At 50.1% G+C, this 15815-nt stretch overlaps 1 protein-coding gene across 1 annotated transcript in view; it reads left to right on the top strand.

Moving 5' to 3' along the window:
* Positions 1-14165, top strand: part of LOC144732442 (angiopoietin-2-like) — a 34716-nt gene extending 20551 nt beyond the window's left edge. The window contains exons 5-9 of the mRNA XM_078613916.1: positions 4034-4167; positions 5715-5816; positions 8524-8690; positions 12489-12619; positions 13571-14165. Coding sequence (XP_078470042.1) covers positions 4034-4167; positions 5715-5816; positions 8524-8690; positions 12489-12619; positions 13571-13740 — 704 coding nt within the window. The 3' untranslated portion in view covers positions 13741-14165. The remainder of the gene's footprint in view (positions 1-4033; positions 4168-5714; positions 5817-8523; positions 8691-12488; positions 12620-13570) is intronic.
* Positions 14166-15815: the final 1650 nt, after the last annotated feature.

Genomic DNA, 15815 nt, shown 5'->3' with positions numbered 1-15815 from the left:
CCACCATCACCACAGCCACCATCACCACAGTCACCATCACCACAGCCACCATCACCACAGTCACCACCACTACAGCCACCATCACCACAGCCACCATCACCACAGTCACCATCACTACAGCCACCATCACCACAGTCACCACCACTGCAGCCACCATCACCACAGTCACCACCACTACAGCCACCATCACCACAGCCACCATCACCACAGTCACCATCACCACAGCCACTATCACCACAGTCACCACCACTACAGCCACCATCACCACAGCCACCATCACCACAGTCACCATCACTACAGCCACCATCACCACAGTCACCACCACTACAGCCACCGCCACTACACTCACCACCACTACAGCCACCATCACCACAGCCACCATCACCACAGTCACCATCACCACAGCCACCATCACCACAGTCACCACCACTACAGCCACCGCCACTACACTCACCACCATCACAGGCACTTCAGCCACCTCGATTGAAGCCACTGCGCCTAAAGCCACCGCTCACGGTTGGGATTTGTGGAGTGCCACCTGGGGTTGCCACCTGTCCTGGTTTTCCCAGGACATCCTCGAGTTGAGGTAGCGACTGTAGTTGCTGTCCTGGGAAATCTGTTGCTTCAGAACAATAATCCACCATTCAAGACAATTCCTGTATTGTAAGGTATTCTCATTCCCAGGATATGTCCAGGTTTGTTTCTGCACCTCAGAGGTGTCAACCCTAGCGTCACCTCAGAGATGGAGCCATGGGGTTGTCCCGCATGCATCACGTGAGCGTGGGATACTGCAGGATGTTCACAGTATAATACATTTAGTGTCTTTTAGAACGACAATATGCATCTAATCAGCCACCTCAGAGGTGGTCATGTAAGCTCAGAGTTCAAAACACTGAGCTGGCACCACTGAGAACCTGGATTAAAATTTGGGTTTCAGCCACCCATGATTAATCCATGTTCCCAAGTTCAAGAAGTGGATGGTCTCAGGCACAAAAAGCTATCATAATATTAAAATTGGCAATATTCCAGCTACGAGAATGAAAGATTGGCTTGACCATCTCGTGACGGTTCCATACACGAGTGTGTGTGGGGCAGTGCGCTCCATGCTGTGTAGAGCAGCGGTCGCCAGCCTGAGCATCCGCAGCCGCGTGCCGCTCTTTAAGGACTGCATGCGGTGCGGCTCTTGAAATTAGAAGAATTAGAAGAAAATTGTCTCTTCTTGTTATTTTCGTTGCTGACCCCTGACCACGGAAGTCCAGTTCAACCATGGGCAGGGATGGGCAACCTGCGGCTCTTTTAAGTACTGGCTTCGTGACGTCATTTATGAAGGACCCACCGTCTGGTATTCAAATTGCATTGCGGCTCTTGAAATATTGAGGGGTTTTTGTTGTTGTTGTTACCGAATGCGATACAAATAGCTCTTCTTGTTATTTTGGTTGGCGACCACTAGTGTGGAGGATTAAAAACACCCACGTGGAGACAGGCGGGGGGGGGGGGGGCTCTCCCACGTGGAGACACAGGCGGGGGTGGGGGGGCTCTCCCACGTGGAGACACAGGTGGTGGGGGGGGGGAGCTCACCCACATGGAGCCGCAATGCAATTTTCAGTCGAAACTATTATCTGACAACCACGATGCACTGCTCTGCAAGACTTCCACATGGATTCTTCATCTCTTGACGACACGCCGCTAGCCCAACTGGAATAAATTGTGGGAAATAAAGACCAAGTGTGAGTAAATAATCAAAAGCAGCCTTTAAGAGCAGCCGAGTATCTCAGAACGCTGTACATCTTGGGGAAGGGCCATGGGATTACATGTACAATTTTGAAGGTATAAAACGTTATACCGCAAACAAGCGGAGGAACTTTATGGGGAAGTCATGGGATTAATATCTGCGTACAGTTTATTTACATGGTAGCAAGGGTGGAATAATTCATGCATACAGTACGCACGGGGATTTGCGGCACAGTTCTTTGGGGAATGAGTGGGAAAATTAGTCGGAGGCGGTCGAGAAACATAAAGTTTCAATTCCAAAATAAATAGCGGGAGGGAATTTATTTAACCAGGTGAGGACCTGCCTAAATACGCATCAATCCTGTGGCGAGGGAGCCCTCCCCCCCTCCTTGTAAGGTGGACAATAAAAGTAAAGAGGCAAAGGTGCAGCCCTGCAAGTGCTTGCGTATGCCACTGCTGGTGGAAGGGCCTCCACTCCACTAAAGGGAGCTCTAGAGAGAATCTTTCAATCGGAACTCTGGCCTACTCTTTCATGCTGGCCAGACACTTTGGATGAGGTGTGTGTACCCGCGATTTTCCGAACCATATGCGACCTGCCGATGGATTGCGGTGGACACATTTATACTTTTCGGTGGACAGAGGCGTGGGCGGAAGGACAGAGGCGCGAGCTGCGGAGGGGGGGTGGAATTTAAGAAACCTGTAACATTTTTCTTGGTTATTTCGATAAAGTCACGTAGAAGGGAAATAAAAAAAATAATAAAAATAAAACAATAAAATTCTCACGACGTTTCGATTGCAATACAAGCAATCATCATCAATTGTGAAAACCACAGCAAGAAAATTTTAAAAATGTGGCGGTTTTTTTCCTTCAATTTTTCTTGCTGTGGTTTTCACACCTGATGATGATTGCTTGTGTTGCAATCGAAACGTCGTGAGAATGTTATTGTTATATTTTTATTATTTTATTATTTCCCTTCTACGTGACTTTACCGAAAGAACCAGGAATATGAATCCCTGCAGTCACGAAAGCTTTAAATCGAAACCTGTATCATTGTTTCGACTGCCGTGCCATGATTCAAGCCGCCGACCTCTGGATTGCATGTCCAATGTGCTCGGGCATTAGACCACGGCAGCATCGGTGGGTAGACGGGTAGACAAGGCCTACTTTTGAGACCAGTTCTAACAATGTCTGTGAATGACGAAAAAAAAAAGATGTTAGATGGAAAATTGCAAGCAATGATTAACTTTACTAAACACATACCCTGCGCTTCGAGCTCAGATCCGTGGGATACTGCACCTTGGAATACTTTTGCATTCGCTCTTTAAGTTGGACAGCGCTGTTTATTTTCTCAAAATTGTTTGAGAAACTAAATATTATGAAATGCGTTTATCGGCCCGGCCAATAGATTGCTTGGCCCGCATCACCCTACCCGTTGCGCTACCTCTGATGTTGGCAAGCGCTGATTTAATTTGCGATCCAAACGAATTTAAATGTTCGGCTCACGGCTCCTCCGGGAAGGGCGTCAGGAATGGAGCTTAGGTTTCGGCTGCCACGGGTGTATGTTCTGCTCACGAGATGAGCGACGTTACTTACATTGAGGCAAATGGAAATTGACTTGGCCTCGGCCAGTCATTGTTTACGCCTCTCAGGTGAACGTTTGGCGCCGACCAGTTAATTCTGGATCTGGGCCAAAAAATACTTCGGAATTAGAATTGTTTTTTCTCACGAGCATATTAAGAACAACCTCCATGCATCGTTATTGTCATGGTCGCCGCCACCATCGCCACCACAACCAGCACCACCACGATCATTATTGCTGCTACCATCACTAATCACCGCCATCATCATCATCATCCAATGTTTAACCATCCATCACGGTTCTGCGATGCCACAAACCATCACACTCCTCCACACGAATGGATCTTATGACTCCATCTGCACGGTGATCGTCCTCCGCAATTCTGCTGTTATATAAAAAAAAATTCATAGTGACTGAATGCGTTTTCTGGTTGTACGGCTTATTGTTTGGCAACGTCTTGCTCCACGAGCTTGGAGCAACTTCAGGAACCGAGTTCAGTTCCAAGTTTGAACCACCCACTCACTCCCCGAGGGAGCTCCCTCCACGTGGAGTAAAACGTCTGACATCTCGCATCGGGAGAGCACGAAGGGCGCATCCGCGAAAACCTACGCGGTAGAATAACGGGAGTTGTAACGGTTGCGATGAATGTTTCCGACACGTGAGCGTAGCGCGCGATTCGACGGAATCGGCTCCGCCTTTTGATAAATGTTTCACGTTGGCAGGTCACGTTGTGCCTGCCGCCGTCAGCAAGGAGGAGCGAGTCCCCTTCAAGAGCTGCGCCGACGTGCACGGCGCAGGCCTCACCAAGAGCGGCGTCTACACCGTGCAGCTCTCCAACTCCTCCGAGCCGACACAGGTCAATATTATCACTTGCGACAAGTAAACCAACGTTGCAGAATATCGGTTCACGTTATGCATATATATATGTGTGTGTGTATAGCTAAGAGACACCCACAGCATACCCACACCGAATATTTATACCCCCTTAATTTCTTTGCGAGTGTGGAACAGTAGGCCAAATACATTCACCAGCGGGCAGGTTAATGAGGTATACAGAACCATTGTGTAATGGTTATTCGTGTGCGGGACGTTGCTGGTTAGATTCAATCTGCCTGTGCGGAAGTTTAAACAATGGGGCAATAAACTCCCCCCCCATTCCCCTCGTCCCTGTTCACCCAGCAGTATCAATGGGGGTACTACACCAAGACGTCTGGCAGAGGAGGCCACAGCACCCTCTGGGAGGGCTTCTCTCTCGAGCTCCCTCCAGTGGAGACCCTTCTGCCAGCAGAGGCGTAGGCACACAATTGCAGCGCTGCTCCTTTGAAAATAATAATAGGGCCTTTCATTGTCTCACTTACAAGGTCCTCTTGCAAGAGGATTGATGCGTATTTAGGCAGGTCCTCACCTGATTAAATAAATCCCCTCCCACTGTTTGTTTTGGAAGTAAAAGTTCTCCACTGCCTCTTAAATACTGTGGAAACATATGGGTGGAGTTAAACTGATGCTGTTAACACATGACGCTGTCAGATCTTTCTTCATGTAAAAACTCGATATTTCCTGAAGAAGGCCAGATGGCTGAAACTTCTAGATTTTTTTTCTTTAACCTGTGAGCAGAAAAGCGTATGTGTCAATAATCGTTTGTATGTTTTATTATTATGATGCTTGTTTAACCGGGAAAGCCTCACCGAGTCTCAAGACTTTTTTGCAGGAGGGTCCTATCAAGTATGCGTAGGATTGGGCAAGGTTTTGCTGTGTAATCCCAAATGAGTAATTTGCAGGTACATTTTCATTAATTGGGATGTTTAGCCAATATCAGTCACATTGTGTGTGTGTTTTTCGTGGATACACACGCACACAACAGGTGAACAACCCAGGCGCTTCTTGTTGTGAAGTGTTATCATTGCACCACCCTCCCGCTCTGGACCGGATTGACCCATAGGCTAATAAGGCCCTCATATGTTGTAGGCCCTCCATTAGGCCCCTCAATTCCACATAGAAGTTAACGGCTGAGCGACGGTAGCGCGACCATCGAAAATGATTTGTCAATGAAATACGATGACATCATCATTCGTGAACTTTGAAAGGGGAAAAAAATAGTTCGGAGAAATTAGTGTAGTGAGTGATGTATGTTTCCTGCATTTACCTTGAGTCGAATGAACGTGTTAATTTTATACAGGTAAATAAATATGTTTAATGACTTCGCAATTTTCGTTGCAAAATTGTAGTACATACTTAGGCCCTTCCCTCCTATCAGCCTTTGACCCCTCATAACCTTAATCTGGCCCTGCCTGCTGCCCAGGTGCTTCTAGGCCATGTAAGGAATGATTGGCCTCTACGAACCTGGAAGTGTGAATCTCTGCGGCGCCCTTTGACTGTGCTGGCACGACGGTCCCTGTGGCTCAGGTGTGGTGCGACATGGAGACCAGTGGCGGCGGCTGGACCGTGATTCAGCACCGGAGTGATGGCAGCCTGGATTTTCACCGCACCTGGGCAGAGTACAAGCTGGTGAGAGCGCACATGCAAAACTTCGACAAAAGTTCCCACCATATGGCTTAACATAGACGGTTAGAGGAAGTGCTGTTATCGAGCACGACGGAGTTGTGGAGCCAGCACTGCACCCAGCCACCTTTGTCTCCCCAGTGCTGATTGGGTCGACCTACGGGAGGTCCAGGACTGGTTTTCATATCCCTCGCTGCTGACGTTAGCCACGAGCGGCAATCAAACTTGGGTCACCGGGTCCGTAACGGAGTGTGCTCACCACTACGCCACCGCTCCCCACATACGCACGCGTACGCACGCGCGCGGCACGCCATCGCTCACTTGGGAGCCGAGCACACGCACGCGCACATGGCAAATGTATTTAGAAAAAAGCAATACCGCATGGACAATCCGTAACGTTGACAAAGAGTGACGTGGCAATGAAAAGCAATTACAGGCCAACGCAGATTACGACATTGCGCAGTTAAGATTACGCGGGGGCGAGCGGCAATTAACTCCGCTGTGCTTTAGTTCCCGATGAGATTACTTTGGACGACAAAATTACCACCTCTCCCCCCCCCCCCCGAGCCGGAAAGGCTTCCACTGCCCACACAAAGCGCGAGAGCGGAACGATCGCGCCGTGCACTTCGGAAAGCTTGTGCTGCGGTAGCCGCTCCAGCGCGTTCAGCACCACAGCTTGAACATCTGAAACGCGACTCCTCGCATCGTCCTTGAACCCCCTATTCCCGGAGAGCGTTTTGAAAAGAAAAAAAAAATCTGTCTTTGAAAACACAAAAAAAAAACCGCGTGGGTTTGCCTGAGGTTATGCTTCGTGGGTTCACTTGAAACCTCTTGAAATGAGTCGCTTTACTCTTTGGTTGCTGCGTCGTCAACCGGCTCGCCTCTCTTGAGTGGCACAAGATGTTTCTCGCTGAACCCGTGTACAAATCCGGCGAGCGGGGTTGATTGCATTACAGGAGGAAATGGGGAGGGGGGGGGGGCGGCGGTGGCGGCGGGGGGGGCGAGCAGGGAACAAAGCAGCGGGAGCAAAAGTCGTAACGCTTTCGGATTGTTGCTGAAGTACGCGTCGAGCTGAATTCTTGCAAGGGGTGCGCGGTACGGTGCCGCCAGATAGGCACACGCTACATCGACCCGCCGCCCCCCCCCCGCCCCAGACCATCGTGCGCGGTGCCAAATATAATTGGCGTTCTCTAACGGCGGCTCTTTTCCCGAGAGCCTCGCTCGCTCGCTACATGAAAGCATCATTTAACACGCAGGTTGCCGCAGCCAACAGAATTTAAAAAAGTAAAAAAAATCACGAAAAATATTTTGGGTAAGGCCATGTAATGATCTGACCAAAATTATGTCAATAAAATCCTCCACAACCTCACACAGCCAAACAAATTAAATCGTCACGCGGTGTGCAAGCGTTTATAGCGGCAGTTGTTATTGTTTCAGCTTGCTCGCCGGTGAGTTGAATAACGATTCTCACAATTAGTTTATTTTGGCTCTGATCGTGTAGGGGGGGGGTATAACATACTATGTAAATCTTTTAATATAACCCTCCACCACCCGACAGAACAAGTTAAGTGAAGTTGTCACGTCGTGGGAAAATGTGCCAATTGATTTGGTATTTCAGCAAAACTGGAGAAATGTAGAAGAGGAAGCAAAATGTTGTCAAATTTGCACAACGTTTAGCTGCAAATTCCATCCAGCATCTTCAGCTATTAACAAAAGCTCAGCTCTTGAGTGTCTAATTGGCATAGATGCGAAAACACTAATGAATGCGAATAATATAGGTCGTGAAAGGCTATGCAATTTAACAATTCTCACAACCACACAGCAAGGATTATGAAAGCTGGAATTTGTGTTTGAATGTATGTGTATTATGTATGTGGGGAGCGGTAGTGTAGCGGTTAGCGCGCTGCACTACGAACCTGGCGACCCGGGTTCGATTCCCGCTCACGGCCAACGATTATCTGAAGCGGTCCTGGGCCTCCCCTAGGTCGACTCAGCCTCAAATAAGTACCTGGTGCGATGTGTAAACATCGCCGCTAGAGAGACAAAGGCGGCCGGGCGTGGTGTTGGCCACCCACCCCCTCGTGTGCCATGCCGGCCTTTATAGGTGCTCGCTAACAGCACTTGCCCCTACAGTCTGTTAAGGCTATACGGGGGATCTTTGTCTTTGTATTTTGTATGTTGTTGCCATGTGGTGGCACTACAAAGCCTGTGACCTGAGTTTGGTTCCGGGCCACGGCTAACATCAGTGGCAACGTGGTACCCATAACACTTTTCGAGCTTCTGCTACACACACGGCCTTAAATTGCATTGGGCCGTTGAATTCACAGGAAATGTATTCACCGAGTCGCACCTTCAGATAAGTGACTGCTGACCTCTTGCTGGTTTCTAGAAGTCGTCTGTAATCAGGAGGAGGCAAGGGCCTTGAGTTGTTAGGCTCCCTGCCTCTGGAACGCCGCCCGAACTCATATCACGAATGGCTGCTGGCATGATCAAACCTCTTTACTCAAATTTATCAACGTTCGTTTTAGTTATCCTACGTTGACCTACGTTGATTGGGCGACAGCTTTTTGTGTTTTTATTGTGATGCACTCTGGGATGTTTGGCATGAAGATACGTTCCATCCCTCGGTTGCCACTGTTATTATCCATAATCATCGGCCATCATCCCTTCAAATCGGCGCTCGTGTGTGTTGCAACGTGCGCGTGCCCCGCAGGGGTTCGGCGAGCCGGCGGGAGAGCACTGGCTGGGGAACGAGCACGTGCACCAGCTGAGCAGCCAGCAGGCGCATGTGCTGCGCGTGGAGCTGGGCGACTGGGAGGGCCACCGCGCCTTCTCCCTCTACGAGCGCTTCTCCGTCGCCTCCGAGAAGCAGCACTACCGGTGGGGGGGGGGGGGGGGGGGGGCACCGTCACCGCCACCGATGAGAACCCCAAAAAACACGACGTCGTGGGCAGGGCTGGGGACTCGGCAGCTCGCGGGGTTAGAGGTGGCCCCAGGGATTCGTTGCATATACGCCCCATGGGAGATATGTATATACATCAACATACATACATACATATCTGGCCCAGGACTTTATTATTTCTGGATACGTCCACATAAGACCTGCCGACTCTCTGATGTGTTCTAGATTTGAAGCTTTCGTGACTGCAAGGATTCATATTCTTAGGTTTTTTCGGTAAAGTCACGTAGGTAAAAAATTAAAATTAATAAAAGTAAAATAAAATAAAAATCACGACGTTTCGGAGGCAACACAAGCTTCCGTCTTCAGGTGGAACCATCACAGCACGATAGCTGTATCAAGTGAGAGAAATTCCAAGAAACAGTATTTGTATATATACTGGTTGAGGGTGGGAGGAGCCAAGGTAGGCCCTGAATATTATTTTGTGAGGTTAAATAATATTCAGAGCCTACCTTGGCTCCTCCCACCCTCAACCAGTATATATACAAATACTGTTTCTTGGATTTTCTCTGATGTGTGTTGCGCGTTGTTCAGATGTCTTGCCGACAAAGACGCGGCACAACCCGAAAGCACATTGTAGCGCTGTACAGCACAACCTCGGAAACCTACACGGTATTGTAAAGGCTTAACGCTTATAAACGTTCTGCAAATGATATCATATTAGCCACACTAATCAGGTCCTCGAGGGGAATATTCCAGGCTTCTGCTTTTTCATTTAGCGATTCCAAAATATTTGCGTACTCAGTCACTGCAAGGGTCCCTCCTGCCGTGACAGAAGTGGGCCAGGTGTGTGTGTGTGTGTAAGTGTGGCCTCATGCCAAACGTATTTGAGAGTCCTATTGGGTCCTCAGTGAGGAAAAGGCTCCCTCACCCCTACCATAAATCCAGTGTTCGCGGCTCCGGTGATGCGGCGTTCCTGTCGTCCCATGTGATTTCCATCACGCTGGCGCAAGAGGAACTAAACCGACACGTGACTCGAGTTTAGCACCAGAGTTCAGGGTTTACACGCTCGGGGTGTTTGTCTCCCGCGTCAAGCTCAGCGCGCATCGCCACTGAATTCTCTGTGATTCGGAGCCCAAATACTTGAACACAATAGGGCTTTTGTACAAGGCCTTGGGGGGATGCTGCCGTGGTGAATTGGTTAGCCCACTGGACTTGCAATCCAGAGGTCGTCGGTTCGAATCGACCTCACAGCGCGGCGGTTCTGCGGTGCAATGTTCTTCAATCCCCACCGCTTCTGTCCAACCAGCAGCATTGATGGGTATGCTGCAGTCGACCGGCAGGTTGCGTGTAGTGGGGCAAAACGTGGGTACTCCCTCCTCTTCCAAGATGTGTGACCGGCGTGGAAGAGGAGGCCAAATGCGCTCTCGATTGACCTCTCCGGGAGGAGGTTCCTACGCAAGTAGTGACAGGGGCAAAGCAGTTGCAGGGCTGCACCTTTACCCTGACCCTTCACAATGCTTTGCCAGCTGCGTATTCGATTTTAAGGCTGACGTTAGCGTGCAAGTCATTAATACGGTGAATTATTACAGTGTCCATCAGCGAGCGTCTAAATTCTAAGCTATTTGCTCCGCTGACTTGGGGCTGTCATCGTCTTCCCACGGAAACGCGCGTGAGCGGTGATTTCAGCCAAAACACGAAGCGGGTCGTTGCCGCTGGGGCGGTCTTGCTTGCGTACGGTCGTTCGCAAGGACTCACGCCGCTTAGCGCGACGCAGTCACATTTATTCACGTCAGTCGCCTTCCATCACCACAATACGCTTCCCTGGAGGTCACAGGAATTTGTGTATCGCCCGAATTTAGTTTTTTTTTTAAAGAAAATAAATTCAGGACAAACGGGGGGCGGGCAAGTGGCGGCACATTTCATCCCCGTCTGCCTCACACTTTACTTTTTTCTTTCGCGAAATAATTGTGGAAATTTACGGCCGTTTCCACAAACTGGGCCTGAAAACGCGAGTGTTTGTGCGAATCGCAGCCACCGAAAAACACCCGGCGGTAAGTAAAAGTTAAAAATTTAAATAAAAATCCACGATCACGCGGAGGATTTTTTCATTTTAATCCGGCGCGACTGTTCTAAAGAGAGCAAGTACTTTCGCTCCCATAGACTTAGTGTCTCATAAATGTCTTTAAAATCTCCCCAGTGCGCAGTTCTACCATCTCTTGGGCCCTGTCATGTTTTTGGCATGTGGTATAAAGAAAGAGGGGGGGGGGGGGCGGGTGGCTGAACATTGCAAACACATTTTTTGTCCACCCCCCCCCCCCCCACAAGACATTCTCGGGATCGTGAGGAGGAAACCTCGGCCAATACAAACGCACCTCAATCGTGCTTTCTCGCGGTCCCTTTAAACGCGCCGCGTAGCTTGACACAGCGCCGTGCCCCGGTCTTGTTTCGCGATGATCCCACAGCGAACGAAAACTTTTGTCACGAATAATACGTCACGCGAAAGCCGAACGTGATACAATTCAAGCCAACGTGCTAATTCAAGTGCTTCGCTTCGTGAGAGAAAAAAATGACACGCTACCTCGGGCGCGGCTGCCGGCGAAACGTTCTCTCGGGGCGGAATGCATTCGTGCCTTTTTACTTTTTAAACGTGACAAGGAGAGAGAGAGAGAGATTTCAATGTCAGCATCATGATGGGCCGCTTTGAGGCTAAGCAGCCGTATCCGTCGTGATATCCAAATGATTTTGCCTCAGACCCGTACACGTTTTTGCCAGGCTTGCAAAATGAAATTCCTGCCGCGGACACAATAATTTATGATTCGCGTCATGGCAAAGCAAAACATGAGCACTATGCACGCACATCTGCGAACGCGTGCCTGTGTGTTCATATGCCATCTGTAAAATGGAACGTCTTTCAAATTAGAACGAAGTTACGTCAATTGGCAAAAAAGTGATTCCTACGCGCAAAGCTAATGATCGCGAGTTCAATAAATCACTGCCGTTGGTTGAGTTGCGGGTATGTATATCTCATTAAGTGCGTACAGGATTCTGTCCCAGTGTAATGGTTGGCATGCTGCACTTAAGATCTACAGGTCGCTGGTTCGATTCCATATCCCGGCACGACAGTCAGCGTGGAATAGGAGGCCAAATAATCAGGAGAGAGGCGCCCCCCCCTCCTCCTTTGTCTGTCACGAGCAAATCAAAATTGCAGTGCTTCACCTTAAACTTTTCAGCATGAATTAACTGTGCATATACCTCGGTAGGGCGCGGTGGTGGCGAGATGTTAACTACCTCGCCTAGTATACAGGAGGTCGTGGGTTCGATCCCAACCCTGACGCCCGCTGTATATTTGTAATTTGCATGTTCTTCCCATGGTCGTGTGGATTTTTCTCCGGGTCCTCCGGGTTTTTCTTTCAAATTTAGAATCAACGTGCGTGTGGAGTAATGTGGCTGCTATCAATGTACACACGATGAGTCACTTCGTTGAGCTATGATTTGTGGCCAGGTCACTTCTGAAAAAGAGTTGTATAGCTCAGTCGGCCTTACCTGGTAATTTTTTTTTTATAGTTTTATAGACGGGTGGGGGGGAGCTGGAGGGGAAAAGCGACCGATGTTTTTTCATGAACAACGTCTCGACTGCCACATCAGCATGAGCGGTGTGCGCCGGGGGCACCTCGACACTCGGGCGACGTCCGCTCCGGTTTCGCCGTCGCTCCCAACGACGGGCGCCGCCAATCAAAGCTGAATGACCAATTCGCTCTCGCTCCGTACTTCTGCAGGATCTTCCACAAGGGCTACATTGGCACGGCCGGGCGGCTAAGCAGCATCGGGCAGTCGGGCATCGGCTTTAGCACGAAGGACGTGGACAACGACAACTGCGTCTGCAAGTGCTCTCAGTTCGCCACCGGCGGTAGGTGCCCCTGCCCACCAAACTTAATCCCCCGCCGACTCCACCACCGCCCCGGTGCGCCAACATCGCCAGCTTCGGCAATGCCCCCCCCACCCCCCATGCCATCCGGGTGCCAGTTCCCCGAGCTCTCGGGATGCCCGCCGCAGTCACGCTCCCCCTGAGACACCCGGCCGACGTTTTTTTTTTTTAGCCAAACGTCCGTCGTGTCTCAAACGTCCCTCATCGTGGGATTTTTTTCTTCTTCTAGAAAGCGCCGTCACCTCTCACATCTCCAAATACTTTCTTCCCCTCCGTGGTCTCCACAACCCCTAGTACAGTCTGCTCTCCACCGAGGCCATTCTGCTGAATGTGGTCTCCTGCGCGTTGGTGCGTCTCGCAAAAGCAGCCTGTTACGTCATAGACCAAATATGGCAGAGCCACGTGAATAATGTGTGAATGTGTAAAAATGTTGTCTTATTAGTGATAAGTGTCAGCGCCTTTGGCAGTCCACTGCTGGATGAATGCCTCCCCATCCTGTGTCAGTCATGAGGGCAGTCTTGACCACACTTCATCGCGCTGCTCAAAGCGGGTTGGTGAAGGAGGAGTCCAGGACCGGATCGCATGAGCCGTGGCCAGAAGTCCAACTGTTGGGTTGGTGGTGCGCTGACTAGACTATTGGGAGAGAGCTTTTAGCAAGCGGCTGTCAAATGTGGCGCGGCACACGAGGGGGATGGTGATTTGTGGCCGGCACCACAACCGGTGGGATCTGCCCGCCCAGCGGCGGTGTGTTAACGCACCTTACCGAGTGCTCGTTGCGGGAGATGTATAGCATATTGTGACACAATTCACATACGCCACGTGATCTCACCACCGTTCACGCAGTATGCTTGAATCACGATTCACAAAATAGACGTTTCATTCCGCTCGCATGCGGTGACAAATTGCTTTCCCCCCGTTCTCTTGCCCTTGCAGGCTGGTGGTTCGATGCCTGCGGACCCTCGAACCTCAACGGGATGTACTACATGTCGGGGATGCACACGGGCAAATTCAACGGCGTCAAGTGGCACTACTGGAAGGGCTCCAGCTACTCCCTGCGCACCACCACCATGAAGATCCGCCCCGCCGACTTTCAGCCGTCCTAAGCCCGGCACGAGGCAGCCTTCCTTCCCATACAGAGAGTCACCAGTGGCGCAAAAGTCGCCGTGACTCAATATCCGGCCTCCTCCTCATCCTCTTCTTTTTCGTGCTTTTGTCGGTCAGCAGTTAATGGCAGCAACGTCTCATTGTGACGAAGAGTAAAAAGGAGGTTTTTGTTCCGTTACGGGCGCTTTTACGAACGCGAGCTGTCGTCGCCGTTTTCCTTCGTAGAGAAAACCCTGCGTCAGGAACCGTCGCCGGCTCAGTCGGCTCGAGATTTCCCTCCGAGTTTCAAATCGACCACGAGGATCGGGCGGCTCTCGTAAGCCGCGGAGTTGTCGCTCCCCACCGCCGACAGGAAGCAGGGGATGGTGCCGGGCTTGCACGACATTTGGCTGGAGGGGTGTTTGGCAGCTATCCCCAGGGTGCATCCACCTAATGCGGCGGGAGAAGCTTCTCGGCTTCGCGAAGGACCGCGCGCTCTACGTCATCTCCATGGGGGGGGGGGGGGGTGCTCTCACGACCGCATTTCCTTCGCAGTGAAGGGCGGGGGGGGGGGGCAGGGGGGGTGGTGGGTGGGTCAGTCGCGGGGGATAAGGGGCGTGCCACGGTGGTGAGATGTTAACTACCTCGCCTAGTATACAGGAGGTTGTGGGTTCGATACCGACCCTGAATGATGCCTGTGTAATTGGAGTTTGCATGTTTTCGCCGTGGTCGTGTGGATTTTTCTCCAGGTCCTTCGGTTTTTTCCCTCCACATTTAGCATCAACATGTGTTTAGAGTATTTCTATAAATTTCCACATGACAAGCCGCTTAGTTGAGCTATCATTTGTGGGCCAAGTCGCGTCGGAACAAAAGAGCTGGTTAGCTCAGTGGGCCCTTACCTATTAAATGAAAAAAAAGTTTTAGCCGTTTAAAGTTTTAGGATCTGATGGCAGGAATGTACGCTGCAAACCCCTGAGCCGGTGACCGCCGCGTTGTTTGGAATCACAGCGGGTTGGGTTAATTCAGAATCAGCGGGTTGGGTTAATTCAGAATCAGCGGTTTGGGTTAATTCAGAACCAGCGGGTTGGGTTAATTCAGAATCAGCGGTTTGATTTAATTCAGAACCAGCGGGGTTGGGTTAATTCAGAATCAGCGGGATTGGGTTAATTCAGACCCTTGCACTGTTGTGGATCCACACGGTGAAGCGGGTCCCTTTTTTTCTGGTACGCGCTCTGCTTCGGTGTGTGTGTCACGCTCACTTCGCTCGGAGAATTCCGAGTGAGTTCCCTGTTTGCGGCTGAACGGCGTGATATAATTGGCTGCACATGACCAGGGGCTGTGTCAGAGGAAGGGGATAAAAAAACAGCCTCGGTTCTTTTCGCTTCCACGTTCTGGTGTTAAAACATTTAAATTTGGTGACATCCCCCCAGGGAGGTTATTATTTTGCGGAGTGGCTCAAAGCAAGCGAGCAAGCAGAGCAAAGAGGAATTTCGTTTGAAAAAAAACCCCGAGTTTTCAGAGGTCTTAATTGAGAATGGAGTTATTAAAATCGGAGATACTGTACAATGTAATCACATTAAGTTGAAGTGACGCTAGTGTTGTCTGTCAGTGTTATGCACATAATACTTTTATAACATACAGTAAGGCTCTGATATATTAAAGGGTATATACTATGTTTATATTGTGGTAAGCTTAAATATATGTTGGGGTAGAGTGGTAACTCAGCTGTTTGCGTGCCGTGCTGTAAACCCTGGGACATGATTTAGTTTCCTGGCCACGCCGAACGTGGCCGGCGTGTGATATTTCAACTAGTTCTGGGAACCCACCTGACCAGCATGGTGAAGTATGGTCACACAACCCCCACGAACGACAGGTGCGGGGAGGCCTTCATCCAGCAGTGGATAAGAACTGTACATTACATTACAAACATATATGTTGCCTTCCCCAAGACTGTGAAAGAAGCAGCTAGATGTTTTGTTTGTTATTATTTTTACCCCAGAGGGAATCTTTACGTGCCCATGTCCCCAACAGTAGGTCGTGTTTGCCAGTTCATGGTAGTGCTGGTTGTGTTTACGTGATGCCACCAGCATAGTTC

This window comes from Lampetra planeri, chromosome 2 (genome assembly GCF_965212315.1).
Source record: "Lampetra planeri chromosome 2, kcLamPlan1.2.h2, whole genome shotgun sequence".
Classification (NCBI taxonomy): Eukaryota; Metazoa; Chordata; class Hyperoartia; order Petromyzontiformes; family Petromyzontidae; genus Lampetra; species Lampetra planeri.
The sequence above is the reverse complement of the archived record's forward strand: the minus strand, read 5'-3'. Positions and strand labels throughout refer to the sequence as shown.